We start from the raw sequence: 22,356 nt of genomic DNA, 5'->3' as shown, positions 1-22,356 counted from the left end.
AACTCAGGACTTAGGGTAGCTCCCTGACAAGTTCCCAAAGGTTCCCTTTGGAGGGAACCTTGCTCAGAAATGAGCGGTTCTCCTTGACCACACTTGTTTATGCTATTTGGGGCCAGTCATCCTTTCTCGGTGGATGATGCCGTTTACAAGCTCAAGAGACCAATCTTAACAGGCACACAGGTCCCTCTGACCCAGGAGATGGTGCCCAGAGTGCCTTGTTAAACTTTATATGTCTCCATTTTAAACCTGTAGCCTGCACTGCCTATCTCTGACTGTCATTACGGTGTATGCAATGCTTTTGTGATTAATGATACAGTGTGGGCCAATCCAGAAAGCGTCTTGTGAACCCAACATAGACCGACACACTGACATAATGGCACCAGGCAGCAACACTCGGTCACCACACCAGCCAGCTAGAGCCTGTGCTGGAGGGGTTGGTTGCTGCAGTGCACAGCTCTTTTTGGACTTGTGTCATAGGACAAATGTTGTTGAAGCATCAGATCTGCTGAGCCCAGGCTTGTGGCATTTGAGTCTGGCTGACACCAAACAAAGCTGACTTCAACAGGCATGGATATTTTCCTCCTGCTGGCTTGTATGGACTTATATTATTTTTGTATACTGACAGCAGCAATAGCTTTTCGGATGTCAAAGATTTTTTTTATGAGTGACCTGAATGAAGAATGAGTTTATAATACACAAAGGAGTTCTCTGTGTCTCCATGACCCTGGAAGGCTGTTCTGTTTTGTTTTCTGTGCCTTGACCTTCCAAGTTCCCATTTAGGAGGTCTGTCTAATAATGGCTGCAGCTGCTATTTTTAAGATGTTCCTCCCTCAGATGATCAGCCTGGGCTACAAAACCACACATGCCCCCTGGGAATGCAGGTGGACAAACACAAAAAGGCCAGCCAATGAGGGCAGAAATGAGGACGTTACTGTGAACTGCCTGGTATTTCTAATAAGTGGTTGTTTAAAACTAGATGTGTAACGTTACAGAGGTGCACAATACTCTGCAAAACACAGTGAGGTGTATCCTACCCCATAGAACTCACAGAGAATGAGTGGGTCTGGATGCTGTTTTTCCCACTTCTTCCTTCCTTTTCTGGACCTGAGGGGGCCACCAGAGGGCATTACATGAGAGGTTGCCTTGTGAAAGATCTAGTGAACAATTTCTGGTGGCTGGTTTTATTAAAGAGAAACCCAAGCATATGGCTTCTCAGCACCAGTGAATTTTTGATTTCTCCACCATTTAGTGCTCAGATGCACAAAAGCCTCCCTGATTAGTGCACCAGATTGTAAACATAACTAATGGGTTCTGGGCTGGCTGCTGGCAGCCTGCACCCCTGTTGCAAAGATGGTCTTGTCAGTGTCTACAGTGAAAAGATGTCACATAGCAGAGGTGGACTTTTGATGTCAGCAGTTTCTAGTGGTCAATTACTGAAAGATTAAGGGGTGAATGTTCAGGTCAGGTTTTATTACTTGACTAGTTTGTCCAAAAGAGGATTCTATTGTGTATTCTCTGACCACCAGCTGGAGAAATGTGCTGGAGCTTTTGTTATCCTGAGAGAAGTGGTGGTGAAACCAATGATGGGAATGTTGAAGAGGAACAGGAGTTGCTGTGGAGTTGTCAAGGCCTTGTGTGTGGCAGTGCCACCTAAATACCAACCAAAGCAACCTCTGTCCTCCAGTCCAAGTCTCTGGTTCTTGAGAAGGGTACAGTATATACAATCTGATAGTGACTCAAGAATCCAGTCAGTGTAGTGGTTGTTACAGGAGCATTGCACCTGTTTTACAGCAAGATTATCAGAACTAACGAATTACTCTGTCCCTAAGAACAAGTAAACCAATTGAACACCAGTTGGTCGAATACCAGTGCATCACTGCAGGTCATTATAGAGGATATTAGTGCTGAGAGTAGATTGGTGGAGGGATTCATTAGCAAGCCACAATGCAGATAAGAAATGATCTCTCATGTCTGTCCTGTTCTCTAATCAAAATACTGCTGTTAATCTAAGCGCATATGTGGCACTTTACATTTTCAAACCATTGTACAAACAGCAACTAATTAACCATCTTCTCTTTTTTTCACCCCTAATATGTGTTTGATTTTTGCTATAATACCAGCTTGTTGTCAAAGTATGTGAGGAAAAGGCAGTCAGCTGCCGTTGTGTTGAGGGCTATATAACTAATTGGACAGATAGATGTAGTCTGGGGGTTTTGTGTTAAGATATAAAGCTCCCTAGCTCACTTTAGGGCTTCTCTTTTGGGTCAGATTCATTTTGATAGCCAGACTAATGTTTTTTTTTTCTGTGCCTGGAGGGCACGTGTGTTAGGTGCCATCAGTTCCATACAGGAAGTGTGGGAAAACCAGCATTTGTGGCATTCCAGCTTGGAATATCAAACTGATGGAGTGCAAGCATAATTTATGTCTATTTGCACTACTATTAGATGGTACATGGTCCCTTTCCCCCCATTTTATCTTTTTACAGTTTCCAATCTGAGATTTCCTTTTCCTTTTTTTGTCCTCTCTATATCTGGCATTGACCATTGCTAGCAGACACTTTCAGGGCAACTTGGTTTTGTTTTATTTTTTGCTGTCATTTTCTCCCACTTATAAAATTCTTCATGGGAGTTGATCCTGGAATTGCCAGTCTAGCCAACGTAGGTTTCCAAGTTCCTTCAGCTGCAATAAACGGAGAACTCTTCTCACTCCTCACTTTGCTATTCTGAGAAGACTTGGCAACTGAGGTCTAATGGTGTCTTCCCATTAAAATCTAGTTTCTGCAAGGTCATGGGAACCACTATCTCTTCTTAAATACACTGCTGACTGACATCTGTTTTGCTACTGATTTAAAAAGTTCACATTTCTTCTGAGAACCCATAAATTATATTGCACTCACCGCTCTGTGGAGGTCAACTGCTTGGACATTGCTGGACATGAATGTGAGACAGAGTACATACTACATCTTCCTGAGTTAATTTGATCTGGAAATCACAACTTGTATACTAGCTCTCACATACCCATTTCTTGGCTTCTCCCTCCCAAAGTGGCCAGAAAATTTAAAAGCATATTTTCATTTTTGTGATCTTTCCTTTTGGAAAGATTTAGTGAATTGAAAACTGTACATTGTTTTTATAGGTTGATAAAACCCCACTAAATAATAAACCAAATAAATGGATTTACAGACCTGAATTGCCTGTCATTATTGACTTCAACTTCAGACATCTTAATGTATTGCAGAACGACCAAAATTATGTTATTTCAGATTGGAAGTTCAGGATTTAGAGAATTTGTTATTTATTTTGCAGCATACAGCACTAATTACATCCTGACTGTCAAACAGTTTTCCATGTCCAGAGTATCTGTTGAAAAAGACAGAAAGCAGAAAACTCTCCTTTCTCTGGTGGTTGTGGTTTTGTTGTTGTTTTTCTCTCATTGTAGATTATCATTTTAGTTTGTGTGTTTTCTCTTTTCAACAGGCCTGTGAATGGAGGTCATGAGTCCTCCACAGTATAACTCCACTGGACTCAATAGAATTCTGTACGAGTTTGGCCTTTGTCTGTAAATGTGCCCACCTTCCTGTAGGTTTGGTTTTTACACACAACATTCCTTGTATAAAGCAGTGCCTCTTTCCTGGCCCCTTGGGTGGTAGATTTCTGAATACTGTAAGGTGAGTCCTGTCCTGATTTCTCCTGGGCAACAACACTGATGCACAGGGTGTAATCAGGACAGGACTCGGCTCAGTGTGTGTTTTCCAAAACTTTCTCCTGCCATGATGATTATGACTAAGGCTGTGTCTGTCACGATGGTCACGGATTCCGTGACTTTCCGTGACCTCCATGATTTCTGCAGCAGCCAGTGCTGGCTCAGGGGCTGTCCAGCTCGGGCAGCCCCTGTGCCAGCAGCATCAGTTTGGGGAGTTTGGTGTGTGGGAGGGGGCTAGGGGTTGGGGGTGAAGGGGACGCTTACCTCAGGGTTGGGGGCTCCCCAGCTCCCACTGGCATAGGCGGAGGAGGGGCCAGGGGACTCCATGTGCTAACCGTGCCCACAGGCCCTCCCCCACATCTCCCATTGGCTGCGGTTTCCAGCCAATGGGAGCTTTGCCTGCAGATCTGGCGCTTGTGGCGGGAACAGCGATTTGGAGCCCCCCTGGCCGGAGCTGTGGGGACATGTGGAGCCCAATAGGGAGCCTACGAGCCCTGTCAATCTCCACCCCAGCACCAGCAGCATGGCCCACTGCCCCCTCCCCCCCAGCAGCAGTGGGGGTCCCGGCCGTGCGCCACAGTCCCCTTTCCCTCCCCAGAACCAGCAGGGGTCCTGGGCCGCCCCTGCTCACCCTGAGCATCCGCGGGGCCCCCAGCCCAAGTGTTAATTAGGGGTATATAGTAAAAGTCATGGACAGGTCACGAGCTGTGAATTTTTGTTTACTGCCCGTGACCTGTCCATGACTTTTACTAAAAATACCCGTGACTAAAACATAGCCTTAATTATGACGCACTTACTATATAATCCTGTTGGTGTCCCGCATCTGAGAGTGGCTCTAGCTGTTGGTACTTCAGAGCTGGACATCTGAAGATAGGATTTCACCTATTGCTTTCAATGCCTTTTGTGAATTAAATAATGGGGAAATCCATCTTAATATTTTTTCCCTATACTAATTTTCCTTGACACTTGGATTTTGGGAGCCTGATCGGGCTAATGGTATCTGGCCCCAAATTCCCATATCAGCACACATCAGCACCTTTATTTACCAAATGAATCATGTCCCTATTTTCAGCCCCTCCTATACGTGTATGTGTGTGTGTATATGTATTCGTCACATTTGCTCTGCTGTTCTGCATTTAGATACCATTTTAAACAGAAAATGAATCGCATTTACTAGTTCAAACAAGCAATAACCATAGTTTGAACTATGCTTACGTGTGTGTTTGGCTACTTTTAATAGAACATGAGTGACTGTTACTAGATTGCTTCTCTGTAGAGGCTTTTGCAAAGGAAACATTGTCCAGTGGCTAGCGCACAGGATGGGATGTTAGGAGATCTAGGTTGTATTCCCAGTTTTGTCACAGATCTCAACCAAGTTGCAACCTCTCTGTGCCTCCGTTTCTTCATCTGTAAAATGGGGATAGTAATTACCTACCTTATGGAATATGTTAGGAACTGAATTAATTATTGTTTGTAAAGCATAATTGCCTCAGAGGTGCTATATTTCTATGGCATTACAGTATCATGTATCCATTGGGCGGCTTCTCATTGTTTTTCTCTTCCATTTTTTCCAGGATGTACTTGTTTGTTGACACAATCTGTTCCCCAATTTACAGAGTAATGAGAACCAATATTTGTTCCAGGAAAGCATGTTTGTTAATGGAGTTTAGTTTGTTTGACTGTTGTTACCAAAAGATCTTGCTCATTTTCTCAGGACTGGTTAGAGGTCAATCCTATATAGGGTGGACTGCAGGCCTTATAGTCTTGCTCTCTGAGAACAAGACTGGAGGCTAGAAAGAACTACTGAGTTCTAATCCAGGCTCTGCCACTGTTTCCTGAACAGATGTGAGCCAGTCCCTTCATCTTTGCAAGTCATATTCATTCTTGGGATAACTCCTTGCGTTATCTCAGTTTCCCTATCTATCAAATGAGAATAATGCTTATCTGGAGTCCTTTAAAGAGGTGTTGTAAGGATTAATTATTTAGTGTTTGTTCAGCACTTTGAAGTGCTAATTATTATTCTGTTCTACTTGTTTAAAAATTAGTTGCTATGGCATTATTGTATAGCAGCTCCTGCAATAGAGAAAATGGGAAATCCACTCCGCTGCACTTAATTCCCTTGTTTCTCCCTTCATGATTTTACTTCTCTTTTCTCAGAAATGTATTTTGCAGATGTGGCTGCCATTTTCCAATTTAACTTTTTAGATACTCACATCTGCTGATTGTAGCTGAATATTGAAACTCAGTTTAATCCCAAAAAAAGCACCCTCATTAGAAGTCTATCTGCTAGAGTAGAACTCACGGTGTCCAACTCTTCTTTCACCAAATAGCGGTGTAAATCAGGAATAGCTTCTCCGAAGTCAGTGGAATTACACCAGTGTATAACTGGTGTGAGAGGAGAGTCTGGTTTGTGGGGCTTAGATGTGCATTAGAGTAAAGAGGGTGTGAGTGTAAAGTGATGCCATAAATTACATTTAGTGACAATTTTCTCAGTGTTATCGTGACCGCTAGAGTTTAAGGGCCATTTTGTATGCTTGATCTGCATATACAGCTCCCGTTAATATGAGTTGGTATTGCATCAACAGATCAAAAAATGATAGTTCTCTGTGATGAGGTTTTGCATGCCACATTGTCCAGGAACCGCACTTCTGAAAAGCGGAGGGGTCAAGTAGCCATTTCAGAGAGCTTGTAATGGATGATTGACTGACTGACTGTTGGTGCAAGATCTGAATGTTTGAGTTTAAAGTTAATTTAACCCGTTGACAAAACCGTCAAATCTTATAGATGAACTGAAATTTCAGGTCAGAGATCCTAATTGTGGTGGTAGCAAAGCTTTCAAGCTAAAGACATTGGACAGTTGCTTATTTATAAGTCTTCTGGCTGCTAATTATTAAGATACCTATAAAGTGGTGATGTTCCCTTCCAGTTCAAAACAAAAGCCACATGTATAATGAAGATTCAAAAGTCAACTCTTTTGGGGTCTGGATTTATTTTTAAAAAAATAGAAATCAACTCCAAAATTACATGCCAGCATACCAACGATTGAACCAGAGATGTCTAGAGCTGAACACAAACATCTCTAAAGCTTGAGTTAAGGCACCTGGTGGCCCAGATTTTTAAAGATGTTTAGGTATTTCAACACCTAACTGATTTAGCAACCTATATCTCATTTTCAAAAGGCATTTAGAAGCCAAAATTCCATTGACTGTTGAAAATACAGACATCTGTTGCAATACCTCTTTAGACTTAGGCATGTGGGCTTACCTTCCTGCTTGCCTAAGGGCTGGTCTACACTGGGAACTTACCTGGGCATCGCTACATCTCTCAGGGGTATGAAAATTCCCACACCCCTGAGACACGGAGCTGTTTGGAGCTAATCTCAAGCCTAGACAGCGCTAGGTCAACGGAAGAATTCTTTTGTTGACCTAGCTACTGCCTCTTGGGAAGGGTGGATTACCTAATCGGATGGGAGAACCTCTCCCATTGGCATAGGTAGCGTCTACACTGAAGTGGTGCAGCTGCAGGGCTGCTGTTCTGCTGCTGTAGCATTTCAAGTGTAGACGAGCCCTAATTCTGTTGTAGGAGCAGCTGCGTGGTGTGGACAGGAAAAGTCTTTTGACGCTGGCTCATCTCTAGATGCCAAGAATTGCCATATTAACAGTTTTTATTTCCAAAGAGAATACTTTAAAAAATTAATTCCAAGAACATTACAAGAATCTGAATAATTTGTAACCTTTTCTGGGATTTAGTCATTTGGTGTGAATGTGTCAGAACGCTAAGCCCCCCCAGTCCACACAGACACACACCCTGTCCCCCCAGGAGACAGAGAAACAGTTTTGTGCCGGAAGCTGGTGAAGTCAGCATTTTAAAATGGTTAGTAGCATTGCAGATTCTCTCCCCCTTTGTAATAGTCACCAGCTAATAATTATGTTGTAGGTTTGCTGTGTGGGAAGCAGTACAGTGGCAAAATGTTGCACCTCTGAAAATGTAAGAATGAAGGGTAAAAGGGAAAAGCAGGACTTTTAATAGACGCATTAGTCATAGATAAATTACAGTGCGGTGTCATTGTGCTACTAGCTTCTAGTGTCTCTAAAAATACCCTCTAGTCTAGTGGCTTTGCTGGTACAACAGTGCAATAACAGAGAGAGATCTGGATTCTGGAGCAGCAGCAGAAGCCTTGTGTTAGCCCTTCTTTTCCTTGAGCGAAAATGCTGGGGCGCATCATAGAGGTCATGCTTACAGGCTGTGAGGAATGTGAATAGTTCTCAGACATCTGCTAGTTCTAGAGGAGCCTCTTTGCTCCTCTGTAGCTGTATGCTCTGTGCCGTGATAGAGCAGAGAAATGAAGGTGGGAATGGGATCAGAAAAGGGAGGGAAAGGTTAAAAGAAGGGAAAGGTTAAAAAAACCACCCCACCCCACCCCAAAAAAAAAATTTATCCTACCCACAGTGGAACTTGCCATAGCTGAGATAATGCTTCATGCTGGAAAGAAGACCTGTTGCAGTATTGCTTTTCAATCAGATGGGTGACTGGGGAAGCCTACGCTTGGATTCCTAGATATTATCACCATTCACTTTATTTCCCCCCTGAATAGAGTGAGACATCTGGGAGGCAAGTGTTCTAAAGATGCCCTGTTAGTAGGAGAGTGCTTATGGAGAAGGTTAATCTAGATGGACGAGAACGCCCAGTAGCGTAATCACGACAAGAGAGTTTGATAACCAAGTGCCTGGCAGGGAGGATAGAGTAGATAATATGATGAGGTCGCAAGCTATTAGCAATGTGTCCTTCAAATGGTACAGCTTAATTTCCCTGAATGAAAGTGAGGTATGAATCCATGATTGCATTGACGAATACGCCAGAGATTTTGCAGCCCTCTTTTTTTCAAACCATGACCTCTAGATCCTGGCAGTTAAAGATGACTTGTGGTTAACTTACCATCCACCATGATGGGATACACAGTTTTGCATACCATGTCATCTTGGCTCAGAAGACATCGTTTCTATTGGGAAGAAACAGCTAGATATGACAAGTCTGCCAGACTGTATTGCTGTCACTTTATTGTCTGCCTCCGCCTCCCAAAAAACACATGCAAGAAGACAAGTCCTTGTCACCCTTTTTTGACCCCATCCAGCACAAGCATTACCATTTATATGTAGGGATGTAGGTTGCTCTTAACATTACAACATTTATAAATATCCATGTCTTATGTATTTTATTTACTTTTTATTTCATGTCCAGCTTTTCCCAGCTCCACTCCAGACTCTCGCAAGGAAGATTGTTCAATCCAGGACCAATAGCACCTTAGTTGGGGTCTTCACCATTATACTGGTTTTTCTGTCAGCATTTGTCAACATGGTACATGGTTTTTAATCCATTTCTTTACTGTGTAGTTTTATTATTGATCTTTTCGGCAGGGCCGGCTCCAGGCCCCAGCACGCCAAGCGCTCTGCCGGTCGCCGGGAGGGCGGCAGGCAGCTCCGGTGGACCTCCCGCAGATGTGCCTGCGGAGGGTCCGCAGGTCCCGCGGCTCCAGTGGACCTCCCGCAGGCATGCCTGTGGATGCTCCACCGGAGCCGCTGGACCAGCGGACCCTCCACAGGCACGTCTGCAGGAGGTCCACCCGGAGCTGCGGGACCGGCGACCGCCAGAGCACCCCCCGCGGCGTGCCGCCATGCTTGGGGCGGTGAAATTGCTAGAGCCGCCCCTGCTTTTCGGGCATGCATACCACACACATAATCATTGCAATCATGTGAATTAATGTCAGATGTTGCTGTTGCTATATCTGAGCGCAGCCTTTCCACCCCAAAAGTGAAATGGGAGTCATCTGAATGCCCTCCTAACAGCCTGCATTGCTGACTCTGGTTTTGCTTTTGTTGCACATCCATTTTTCTGACTGTTCTATTTCTCTTGGTAGTTGTATAAACCAGGAGCGAAGTTTACCCCTATACAACGGGCCAGGCCAAGACCTACGTGTCACTCAGGCCCCGCAAAAGCTCTCTTTTGAGCAGGATTTACGTGCTGCCTCGGCTTTGTGCTGGCCTCTGCACAACGTTGAATTTCACACTGACTGTAATCACTTCACAGAGATTGGAAAGGCTGCATTTTAAGTGAAACATTTGGATTTCTTTGCATCCAGACGCTGCTGCTAATTTCAGATGCAGAGAGAAAGATTGAATGTTCTTGATAGCCTACTATTTTTAATTTTTAACTTGTTAGCTAAATTTATTTTAAACATGAAACTAAATAGTCTGTATGCTACATAAATCTGAGGGATTTTTAAGAGAAAAAGGATGATCCTGTGATTAAAGCACTGGGCAGTCTGTTGGATTTGGCCTCTATTGCTGGCACTGCTATAGTCTTCCTGTACATCAATTATGGCTTAACTTTTAAAAGGGTTGATCTACCACAGATCTCATTGATTTCGATGAAAATAGCAGATCCTCAGCACCTCTTAAATCAGGCTGGTAGCCGCTCTATACCTCTCTTTCCCCATCTGTAACATGGAGATAAACATTGTTTGTAGAGCACTTTTAGTTTCTTGGGTAGAAGGCACTAGGGAAGTGCAAAGTATTATTATGGTTACAGTGTTAGGGCCCGATCTTTCAGGACGCTAAGCACCTTGTAGGATTGGGCCCCAATAATGTAACTATAAAGAAGCAGGTGTAGATTAAAGGTGCTCAGCACCTTTAAGAATTGGACCCTTATTCATGGGCATTCTACTCAACAGCCTGGAGCGTCTGGCCGTTGCCATTGCTAACCATTTTATAACAACGTTACCAAGGCTGATGCAAACTCGTTGCTTAATCAGACTAGTCATGAAGTAGTACTTGGTACTCTGTAGTACCAGTACTCTGCTGGTTTCTCAGCATTTTGTAGCAAATCTGCAACAGTGAGTTTTGTCTTGGTCCAATAGCCTTTGCTGTAGACGACCCCCTGCTGCAGTGGTCTGAGTGATAGATTGTTAGCTATGAGAAGTTATCAGCATATCCCCTTCGTCAATACATCAGTTGCTACCAAGTATAAGTATAACAGTGATTTGCATAGATAAGCAAACTTATTGTGGAAACTGGGGCATTGAATATGTATCTTGTGTCACCCGATGTTTAATTCTATCGTTTTCAAGAGAATTTTTAAAGTGGATTGGTTGTTGGTTTTTCTTCTTACCTGTGCCTTTGGTTTTTGTCACAATCTTTATTTTCTCCAGTTTATGTGCAGCACTGTGGATCTTGTCAGCTGTGTGGCTACAGAGTATAACATCACTCCCGACCAGGTGGACATAGGCCTTATCAGCAACTTGTCTTTCAAATACAGCCTGGGCACCTGGCAGGGATTCTGTGGCAGTTCCCTGCCCAATTGCAACTTCCCAGAGGTATTGCTTTAAAGAATTGATTGCAGAGCTGGATTTTAAAAGGGGCTCAGTTCTGTATTTACTCATGCGTGCATAAAAGTAATTAAATCTCATGATATTTAGTGAAACTGTTCACTACAGGAGCCATGACACACATTTCCCTTCACAGCCATCATTACAGAATTGACAAGGGTCAATATTCTCAAACATGGGAGTTTCAAGTTAGGCACCTAAATCCATTTTAAGGCATCTAAACAGGTGTTCTGATTTTCAGAGCTGCTGTGCACTCACAGCACTTGTTGAAGTCAGTGGGACCTGCAGGTGCTCGGTGTAACAAACCACAGCTATTACATATACATGCTGTTGTTGGAAGGGATGAACCGGAGACCTTCGCCAGGAAAACTCCTTTAGCTTTGAGTTAGTAGTAGTAGGCTTTTGTAGTCACTGGATCCAACCACTAGAGGGAGATATGATCACATGCATTCATGACATAGTTTGCTGACATGCTTCAGTGGCTGCCAGTGACTTCAGTAGAACTTTTTGGTACTCATCACCTCTGAAAAATAATGTAGGTGCCTAAATATGCATTTAAGAGCCTAACAGAAGGCACCTAGTTTGAAAACTTTGGCCTGGGTACATTCTGAGTTTCTCTGGAGCATCCGATATGGGCCGTGACTGGAAGCAGGAAAGTTATAATGGTCCAAGATTTGTAGCACTGAAGCAATCTGCTTTGAACTGTTGATTTTTATTTTGCAACAGCAAAAGATATAAATCTTTTTCATGCCGTTGTACTTCACTGCACCCTAAATCTCTTCCTTTTGGGCAGTTGTTCAAGATACTTCTGTGAGCGTTTAGGTCACAGCCATAAAAAAAAATTCTGTAGGAACTGAAAAGGAAAAAACTATGGTGCAGGCGGTTGTGCTGTCTGGATCTTTGAGGTTTATGGGAACCTTTTCAGTTTTCTGGCTGATCCTTTAGGGCCCAATTGTTCAAGGTGTTACTGAGCCCCCAAGATGTGCTGAGTGCACTTATCTCCCATTGGAGCAGTTGGGGTGTAATTCTGATACCATTAAAGTCAATGGAAATTTTGCCATTGTCTAATCTATGGGGAGGTGGGGGGGTTATGCCACACTCATTACTGTAATTTGCAACATTTCAGAATCTGTGTTATGCCTTGTCTAAACGTATGGTGGCATAGAGGCTACTTGCACTACGAGCCGCAGTGAAAGCAGGCTGTGTCCACTTGTAACTGCAGTATGTAGCTACACATGGCAGTGAAAGGCTGCAGCAGAAAGGGAGATGGCAGGGGAAGGCTCCGGCGGCTCCCCACTGGTACTGCAGGAATCTTTCCCTGCTGCTGGAGCCTTTCCCTGCATTGGGGAAAGGCTCTAGCAGCAGAGGCAGTGGGACACTATGCTGCTAAAAATAGCAATGCAGATGTGGAAGGCACTGCTTGAGCATGTAGAGGGCTGTGCAGGGTAAATACCATAGCGTCATGGGCAATGGGTATAATAGACAAGGGCAGAATCTGGCCTTAGAACATTAGGCATTTTACTGTAATAGTGTGATGGTGCTTTCTACTACCTCCTGGATACACACTCACCTTGGCCTTCAGTCTAAGTGTTCATTTAGCTCAGGGGTAGGGTTACTACTCCCTCTATATGGTTTGTTATGTCTCTTAGTTTTGGTTTGCTTTGTCCTACTGAGTTTTATCTCTCTCCTGTTTTCTTTTTTTTGTCTTTACACAGTATTTTACCTACAGTGTCTTACTGAGTCTCCTAGCCTGCTCTGTGTTCCTTCAGATCAGCTGCATTGGGAAACTGATCCTAATGTTGATCATCGAATTCATATATGTTCTCATTGTGGAGGTGCCAGGGGTGAACCTCTTTGACAATGCAGATCTTCTGGTTGCAGCCAACAGTTTGTAAGTGGATTTCATTTTCAAAATGTCTTCCATCATGTTGACTCCCTATGATTCTTCCATATCACTAGGAAGACAGGATTTCTGAGTCTTCAGTGCATAAACTGTGGAACTGCAGTACCGACGTGTAAGTCACAACAAATTAAGGTTCCATCACTGCTGCTATCCTCCATGCCATCTCACAGGCCTCTACATCTTAGAAATCTTCTCCTGAAGATTAAACCTGGTTGTCAGGTTCTCGGTAATGATCAAATATTACCGGCAAAACATAATTGGAATGACTGTGGATTTTTTTTTCTTAAAATGGAGGCTGTTAGCTGTTCTGATTGCTAGCGTAAGACTCTTCAACACTATCAAGACAGAAATGGCTACTTCAGAAATAAAAATACCAACAGAGTCTGAATGGCTCAGAGAGTTGGGGCTCATCAAATGAACAGTTAGCGCACCACAGGCTGGGCTGTAAAGCTACCTTGCATTACTGTGCTGCATACAACTGTCCATGTGACCCTTGGTACCGCGCACTAGGAGTTTCAGTGGTCTTAGAGATACCCAGCTTTGAAATAAGAATAGGTCACTAGGGAACTTCTAGTGTGGGGCAGAAGAGTACACATGGACCATTAGTGCTTAGCAGGCTAGTCCAAGGTAGAGTTACACCCCAGCCTACCATGCACTGACTATTCCACTAGGCAAGCCCTTGGTAATGAAATACTGGGGTGCTGGGTTTCACCAATGGGTTGTTGCTTCAAATCCAGCCCAGGTTAGTAGGGAGTCAAAATTGCTATCAGCTGATGTCTGCCTGGTGCTCTCCGCCCTGTTCCTAATGTCCACATCTCAAAAGCCAACACCAACAGTGACATTAACTCTCAATCTCTACAAATAGGCCAAGGACCAAGTGGGAATGAAAGCTATCCCTTTATCTATCCAGGTGCATTGGGCCCTCCAGGTCAGGGCTTTGAAGCACAGTGTGAGGGAAGCTTGTACTAATGCTGATGAACAAACTTCCTTCCACTGATCATGGAATCTCAAGATGTTAAGAGGAGAGAGCGGGGTGGGCGCGCGCGCACACACACACACACACACACATTCTCTCTCTCCTCCTGAGTTGCCCATCACATATTCCATTGTTTTCTTACATGTTCATCTATCCTAATTTCACCACATTTGAGATGGAAACAACTACCCCACATGGATGGTTTCATGTCTTTTCTGAGGTCCATTGGTTCTTTCGAGCTGGGCATGCACAATTCTCATAACACTCAAAACCACTTTTATTAGTATTATTATATGTCCAATAATAATTTATGATTTTATGGGTTCTCTTTTAAATTTTCAATGGAGTCATTGCAAATAGTTTGTTAGCATAAGCAAACAAAATCATGTAGGAAGACAAGTGGCACTCCTATCGCTTCTTTGCCATGTTCATTGTCAGCAGTTTTGGTGCAATTAATCTTTTTTGGGGTTGTTTTTTCCTTCTTTTAGGAGAAAATGTATCCCTAAATAGCTTTGCCTGTTTGAAGAAATAACATAAAAACATAATTAGGAGAAAAAAAGCATTTTATACCCAAAAAAGGCATCACATTCTTGGTAAACCTAGCATTCTGCAAGATTACAGCACTTAAAAGTGTAATTTACATCACTCCGCAATCAAAATGTGAGTAATAAGGTGGAGGAAATCAGCAGTTTTTCCCAGAAAGAAATTTCTGTGCTGCTGTATTCTCATTAAATGATTTTTGTTTCCACTAAAAGCTCCATTAGCAGCTAACACCCCAAAGCATAGCAATCCATTTGTGTCTTATGGGAGATGGGTAGTCAGTGTACAATACACAATCTAGAGATGTACCACCATGTCCAGCTGACATAAAAAAAACTGCCTCATAATACTTTAATTGGACCCCCGTTGTAGTTATATAATTACTGTCTATTCTGCAGGCTTTAGAGTACATTCACTAATTAGGAACTATGCAGATGTCACTTTGTACTTCTGGGTACAAACCCTCCCACCATGCAAGCAATTGAAGACTGATAGTAATGCACTGGGAATTACTAGACATGACTACAATGACACACCAGCATCATGACACTTGAATTATAACTAGAAGAGCTAAAGCTAGTGTTATGTAGGACTCATCTGCCATGCAGGAGATAAAATTAACTTCATAGAGTCATAGCTTTTAAGGCCAAAGGGCATCGTTATGATCATCCAGTCTGACCTCCTACATGACATAGGCCAGAAAACTTCACCCAGTAATTTCTGCATCAAGCCCAAAGCTTCTGCTTGAGCTCTAAGCATATCTTTTAGAATGACATCCAGTCTTGAGATGGAGTGTACATCATGCTCTGGGGTAAGTTGCACCAACGGTTGATTCCCCTCAATTTTGAAATTTTCATTTTAGGTTTATTCTGGATTTGTCCAGCTTCAGCTTCCACCCATTGGATTTTGCTATGCCTTTTTCTCTAGACTAAAGATCCATCTACTATCAGAAATCTCTTCCCCATGTAGGTACTTGTAGATATGATCAAGTTATCTCTTAACCTCCTCTTGGATAAACTAGATTAAGCTTCTTCAGCCTTTCACTATAAGATTTTGAACTGTACTTGTAGCTCTTTGCAGAACCCTTTCCATTTATCAACATATTTTTTGAAGTATGGACGCCAGAACTAGATGCAGTATTCCAGTAATGGTCTCACTAATGCCGTACGCAGAAGGTAATACCACCTCTGTACTCCCACTTGATATTCCTCTGTTTAGTCATGCAAGCATTGCATTTGCTGACTAGCTACAGCATTGCACTGGACGCTCATGTTCAGCTGATTATATGCCATAACCCCTCAGTCCTTCTCAGAGTCCCTGCATACCAGGATTCAGTCCCCCATCTTGTAAATGTGAACAATGTTCTTTGTTCTTAGATGTATGACCTCACGTTTTTGTTCTGTTTTAAATGCATATTCAGAGCTGGTTCTAGAACTGGCTGAGCAGGGCAGTTGTCCTGGGCACCAACTTTCAGGGGCACTTGACTTTTTTGTCCCCTCCTCCACTGATTGGCTGGCCATTTTTTTGTTTTCTCTGCCGCTTTGGGAGAGGGGGGTCACTGAAATTGTTTGGTTGGCAAAATGCCTAGGGCTGTTCCTATGCATGTTGCCCGAAGAAGTGCATCTTATCAAGCGATCCTGCTTGGTCTGTATTACCTACTTGTTCCCATGATTAGTTACCACTCAACAATTTTTGTGTTATCCGAATACTTCACTAGCAATGACTTAATGTTTTCTGCAGATCGTTGCTAAAAACTATTGAATCGCATGGGGCCAAGAACAGTCCCTGTGAAAGTCCACTAGAAACATCCCCTCCTTCTTCCAGTAGCAGTTGTGGAGGCAAACAACCGAACTAGTTTTAAGATGGAGTTTGATATGTTTATTAACAGGATTACTTGATGGTGTTTTCTGTGCTAGCAGGGGACTGGACTCCATGACCCAGGAGGTCCCTTCCAGTCCTATGACTTATATTCCCGTGGATAATGATTCCCCATTTACAATTACTTTTTTGGATCCGTCAGTTAACCAGTTTTTAATCCATCTAATATGGGTTACATTGGGTTGGTGTAGTTCTTACTCTTTTATCAGAATGTTATGTCAAAAAATCACCCTTATAACCCGAACGTTATAATTGCATCAAAAAACAGCATCAGGTTTGTTTGACATGGCCTATGTTCTATCAAGTCATGTCGACTGCCTTTAATTAAACTACCAGCTTTTAATTCTTTACCAAGTGCATCCCGTATTAGCCTTTCCATGATTTTGCTTGAGATTGATGTCAGACTAACCAGTCTAGTTACCCAGGTCATCCCATTTACTCGTTTTAAATAGTGGCACAACATTAGCTTTTTTCCATTCCTCTGGAACTCCCCCAGCTTTCCCAAACTTGTTTGTGATGGTTTCTCGGTGTGTCCGGGATTGTGAGTCCCCTGATTATCCCCCTTCCTCAGCCAGAGAGAGACTTGCTGGTGCTAAACTGGGTGTCATCTCCCTGACATTCTCAGTCTCTTGGCCACTCAAAGAGTCTCCTCAGGGCTCTGCCAACCCTTACTTGGCCTTGCAGGTTAACACTTGGTGTACTTCAGTCCCTGAGCTCCTCTTCTGAAGTGTCCCCTGGTAGTGTCCAGCCCATGTCACTGGACACTCACAGTAACTATTCCCAAGGGAACAGTATACACACAGCTTCACTGATCAGGTCCCCAGCTTAGGATCAGGTCCTTTATCTCCATACTGTGGTGCTATATAGTGAAACAATCATACGTTTATTATCAAAGATTAAGATTTAAGAGATGCTGAGTAAGGTTAATGGAAACAGGAATGGTTACATATGAAATAAAAAGTATAACCCGCTTCTTGGAGTCTAAACTTAACTTTAACGGCTAAAATCCTTGTCTAAAGCTCACCTAAACCTTTCTCCCAGCATCATCAACCCACGTGGCTGGATCCACTGTTCGTGGGTGCAAAAGCCCCGTCCTTTGTGCGCCCTCCATGATGGACCAAGATGTGTGCTTTTGCCTTCCCCTTATATTCCCCCAAAGTCAGTGATTTTGTCCCCCGAGTCAGTAAAACCCTCTAGGGATTGGTCTACATTGAAAAGTTACATAGGCGTAGCTATATCTCTCAGGGCTGTGAAAAATCGACACCCCTGGGAGATAAAGCTATGATGCCAACCAAACCTCCGGTGTAGACATGTTGACAGACAGATTCTTCTGTTGACCTAGCTACTTGCCTCTTGGGGAGGTGGATTAACTACAGTGATGGGAGAACCCGTCTACACTGATGCACTAGTGGAGTGGTTTAAGTGGAGACAAAGCCTGTTTTTTCTCTGGTGCCTGCTGAATTCAGGATGACTTCATATGTCTCTGTTCTTTATTAGCATTCAGTTCTAACCAGTGACGGGAGGCCCGTTGTGAAACTATACAAGGCTTTATTTACATGTAAATTAGCTGGCCATACAAACACCCCTGTGCTGAGAGAGAACCTGTCCCTGCTGGTGACTCAGACCTTTGATACAGGCTATATTTTCTGTACATAACTTTTTAAATATCATCAGTACATACATTTCACATTGATATTAATGCGCAGCATGACACCAGCTTTCATTTGATACCTAACAAGACACTATGTGGGAATAATTACCGCAAAAGCAGCGTGTTAGGTGTAGTGAGTTTGTCAGGCCTATTAACAGTTGTTGACACAGAGCAGTGAACCCTTGGCCAGCAGGCACCAATGGGCCAAACTAACAGTAATGACTGAGTGAGCTTGGACAAGTCTTTCAACACTTACTGAATGTCGGTGTTCCTGAGAACCCCAGCTGTCAGGCCGACCAAGCACTTGCATGTATATGTTGCACCCATCTAATACATGCCTCCTGACTGAATCTTTTGTCAGAGGACATTCCTGAAGTCTCAAGCTCAGGTAAGGAAGTCTCCCTGTGTGGTCATCTCCCCCACAATCCCACTTAACTCAGCCTACTTTGCTATGCCAGTCCTCTATTAGTGTGAGGTTCCTAAGTCACCTTATGCCTGTGTTGTGAATTAGAGCAGCTGAAGAGCTACTCTTACTGGGAGTCACACAACGAGCTCCCCGACGGCCTCTTCCGTCTCTCACCACACCTATCCTGTGCCAGGTAGATCCTTGCCGCAAGGGAGAATCTACCCCCCTATACAGCCACTGCCCTCAGATGGGAAATACACTAACCTGGAGGAATAGTACATTTTTCTGCTGTTCCAATCGGTGCAAACTCTAAAATATTCCTGCCACAAAACATGAATCTCCCTCAACCTATTAATAGAAAGACATCGTTTGCGGCAGCAGGCTTTTTTGTTCACTAGAGTTTTATTATAAATCCCCGTTTCACTATGATTAACAGCCAAGGTTAGCAGTCTCCAAAGCTCCTGAACTGTGTGCACTGATACATACAGCCTGGACCCTGTTTATTGCTGGTGTAGCAGAGTAAGTGGCTAAGAAGTTTGATATGAATAATGTGCAAGATAAAGACGTATTTATAAATCAAAATGAGAGGGAACCCTGGTCTCAATACAGCAGAAAATCTTCTGTAAGAAATAAGATTAGGGAACCAAACATTTTTTCACTATGTTTCTTGGGTTTTGGTGGATTCTATCTCTAATTCTAGAGCGAGACGTCAAATATTCTTAGTTCATGTCTACACTTAAAAGTTACATTGAACCAGCTATGTCACTCGGGTGTGAAAAATCCACACCCTCTGAGCAATATATTTGCTGATCTAATCCCTGGTAGGAAGAATTCTTCTGTCAACCTAGCCACTGCCTCTCAGGGAGGTGGATTAACTACAGCAATGGGAGAACATCTGTTGTTGTAGCGAGTGTCTACACTGAAGCACTGCAGCTGTGCTGCTGTAGTGGTTTAAGTGTAGACATAATTTTAGTCTCAGTATAACACAAATTGCAGACTAATTTAGCACAAAGTATTCAGGGATATTGTAAGGTCTCAGGGTAAGGTTATGTCATCTGATTTGCCTGTAAAGCACCAAGCACACCAGTGGCACCATAATAATAATCATTGATTTATTTTTGTGTAAAGAGTTAAAAAAGAAGAGACACCTGTATAGGGTGCTAGACACTGAACACTCAATTCATACTACAGCCTAGCCCCAGCAATATGAAACGATCAATCAGACAGGAACTTGCCAGCCAGCTACTCACAGAAGAGTGCCTTGCCAACCCTTCTTTGTAAGAGGAGCATACGCTCCGCTCTCTGCAACAACTCTGGGAAACTGATGTCTTTTGCAGCCTACCCAGCACAGTACTAGTAATGCAAACTGGTGTCTAAAGTGGCCCTTAAAGTTTACTTCAGTGTTTCTCAACCTATTTACCATTGGGGGCCGCATATGCAGCTCTGTCTGTGTTATGTGAGCTACATCCACACACTATATATACTGCCTGTGTATGGGCCTGAGGATATCACATGGGCCACAGCTGTGTGCTGATTGGGTGCAAGCGGCCTGTGGGCCACAGGTTGAGAACCACTGGTTTACTTAAAAGAAGTCCCTTCTCCTGCTAACGTTCATGTGTATAGTGAGGGCGCTTGCACTAATGTTATAACATGGTTCCACGTTGGTAACTGAATGCCTTGCAGGATGGGGTGGGCAGTGCTAATGTGCCTTTAGATGAGCCAGAGATACCATACCGTTCAACATGTCATGTGTAGCAATCTCAGGCATTCCTGCCCGAAGTATTCAGAATCTATTTGAAAATTAGATGCAATGAGTGTGTATGACAAGTGTGCTTATTCCTGAACCAGTGATGTCAACAGAAGGTTGCCTCTAACTTCAGTGGGTGGAAGATCAGGCCCAATTAGATCCTGCCACCACATGTTAGCTACAGCGCAAATTGATGATTCCTGTTACAACACACTGACATTTGCAATAATGACAATTAAGTAAATTACCATTATTTATTATTATTTATTATTATTATTATAAGTTCCTTTTTAATATTAAAGAATTTATGAATTGGGAAGATGGATCTGGTAGTTCAGAACATCTTTTTCCAAATCCCCCAGCTTTAAAGCAAGTTGTTCTGCTGGCTTTAGTGTGACAAATTGTCCTGAAACATGCACAGGCTTTTGCCAAGCGCCTTCCATTGGATTTTAAATCCAGGATAGCCTTCTGAAAATTAACTTTCCCAGTGATCTTTGTACATGATGTATGTTTAATTCACACTCTCACTTCAGGGGAAATTAATGTAATAGCATCATTCTGCACCTTTCAATTTAACTACTGACCAGTAATGACATACTGTTTAAAAGGATTGTGGCGCCACACAGTGTTAAAACTGCAGGACTGTAAAGAGATTACTCAGTGATGTCAAAAAGACTTGTGTGTTACTCCTGAAGAGATCAAACCAAAATAGTCATCTTAAATATGTCTGATTTTTTTTCCAGTGAGTTCTCTAATGCAACATCAACATGGTGAGTTTCTTTTTTTTTCACATTTCATGCCAAAAATTGCCTTTTAAAATGTTCACAAAAATATACTAGCAGCATGTTTGAGTCACAGATGGCAAGACTGCCGCTAGTTCTCGTCATTGCTTCTATGAGCTGGCACAATAAAGTATAGATACTTTAAAGGTGCTGAATGTTGACCAGCCATGTATGCCTGTTCTTGGAGCGTATTCTGAAAGGGATGATGCCAGTTAGCTACTGATCCAGATTGTAGATTTTGTTTTTTAAAAAAGATTGAAGGTTTTATTTTAATGTTTTCATAATTTTAAATTCAAAAGGGGATTTTTGGAGGGGAGGGGAGGTATTTTAAAATTTCCATGAAGTGAAACTTTTTAATAAATGTAAATGAAAGAGCGAACGAGATTGACTAGATATTAACCACACACAACTTGAAACTGAGCAGGCTAGTTTCACTGTCCAAGCTTAATTGGGGAAGGAAAAAAAGCATAAATGGTGCTAAGTAAACCAGATTTTTAAAGTTATTTCAGTTTTACCGAGTATAGTGTTGTGTTAGCGGCTTTTTAGAGATGACTTTTATATTGACGATGTCACTTTAAGAAGTTAAATCTAATCTCCAGTTTCAGATGTCATATTTGAAATCAGTTATCAACTGCAAAGGTTGCAAGCGACCACAAGTATTGTTCAAATGGCAAGTCAGGAACATTCCCTCCACTGCTCTTGCAAAACAAACGTTAGGTTGCACAACTGTGCCTTCAAGAGAGAAATGGAGCTTACAGTTACAGCTTCTGTTCTTCCTAGTCAGGAGCAGAGGGCCAGGAATATTCACAGACTTCTGTCTTCTCCTTGACTCTAGCTCCCCGAAAGCGTCGAGAGTGGCACTGAAGATTGTGACCCCTATCGTCATAACTGTTTTTGTCCTGGCATTATATCTGCATGCCCAGCAGGTGGAATCCACAGCAAGGCTTGACTTCCTTTGGAAACTGCAGGTGGGTGGGTGTGTATGTGTTTGCATAATGCACGGAGGTTGTGTTTCATAATGCAAAACTACTGCGCTACAATGATGGACTATGTGATCAAATCCCCATGAATTCGAGCTGGACATTGCCTTCAATCCGATAGACCAATAATGCTCTTCTCTTCTGTAGCATCTTTCACTCAAGGGTCTTAAAGCATTTGATGTACCTTATTTACAGGGCTGCTATGATACTTAATTTATTAGGGTAAGCGTTATCCCCGTTTTACAGCTGGCTAAACTGAGGCGCAGGCAGGTTAGGCCACTTGCCAAAGATCACGTAACAAGGCACCATTTGTTTTCTTTAACCATGCTGCTGAATTCTGAAATAAGAGGCAGGCAGCAGAAAGAGTCTGTACAGCTTTCAAAAGTTATCAGACACTTATGCTTCTTTTA

General features: G+C 42.8%; 1 protein-coding gene across 2 annotated transcripts in view; it reads left to right on the top strand.

Annotated features, from left to right (window-relative positions):
* Window positions 1-22,356, top strand: part of ADCY5 (adenylate cyclase 5) — a 298,584-nt gene that overhangs the window by 265,098 nt on the left and 11,130 nt on the right. For both annotated transcript variants that reach the window (XM_045031720.1, XM_045031719.1), the window contains exons 14-18: window positions 8,941-9,057; window positions 10,907-11,071; window positions 12,799-12,974; window positions 20,928-20,954; window positions 21,802-21,934. In XM_045031720.1, the coding sequence (XP_044887655.1) occupies window positions 8,941-9,057; window positions 10,907-11,071; window positions 12,799-12,974; window positions 20,928-20,954; window positions 21,802-21,934 (618 nt within the window). The remainder of the gene's footprint in view (window positions 1-8,940; window positions 9,058-10,906; window positions 11,072-12,798; window positions 12,975-20,927; window positions 20,955-21,801; window positions 21,935-22,356) is intronic.

Source organism: Mauremys mutica, chromosome 10 (assembly GCF_020497125.1).
Source record: "Mauremys mutica isolate MM-2020 ecotype Southern chromosome 10, ASM2049712v1, whole genome shotgun sequence".
NCBI lineage: Eukaryota > Metazoa > Chordata > Testudines > Geoemydidae > Mauremys > Mauremys mutica.
Note: the sequence above shows the minus strand (reverse complement) of the source record. Positions and strands in the feature narration are given on the sequence as shown.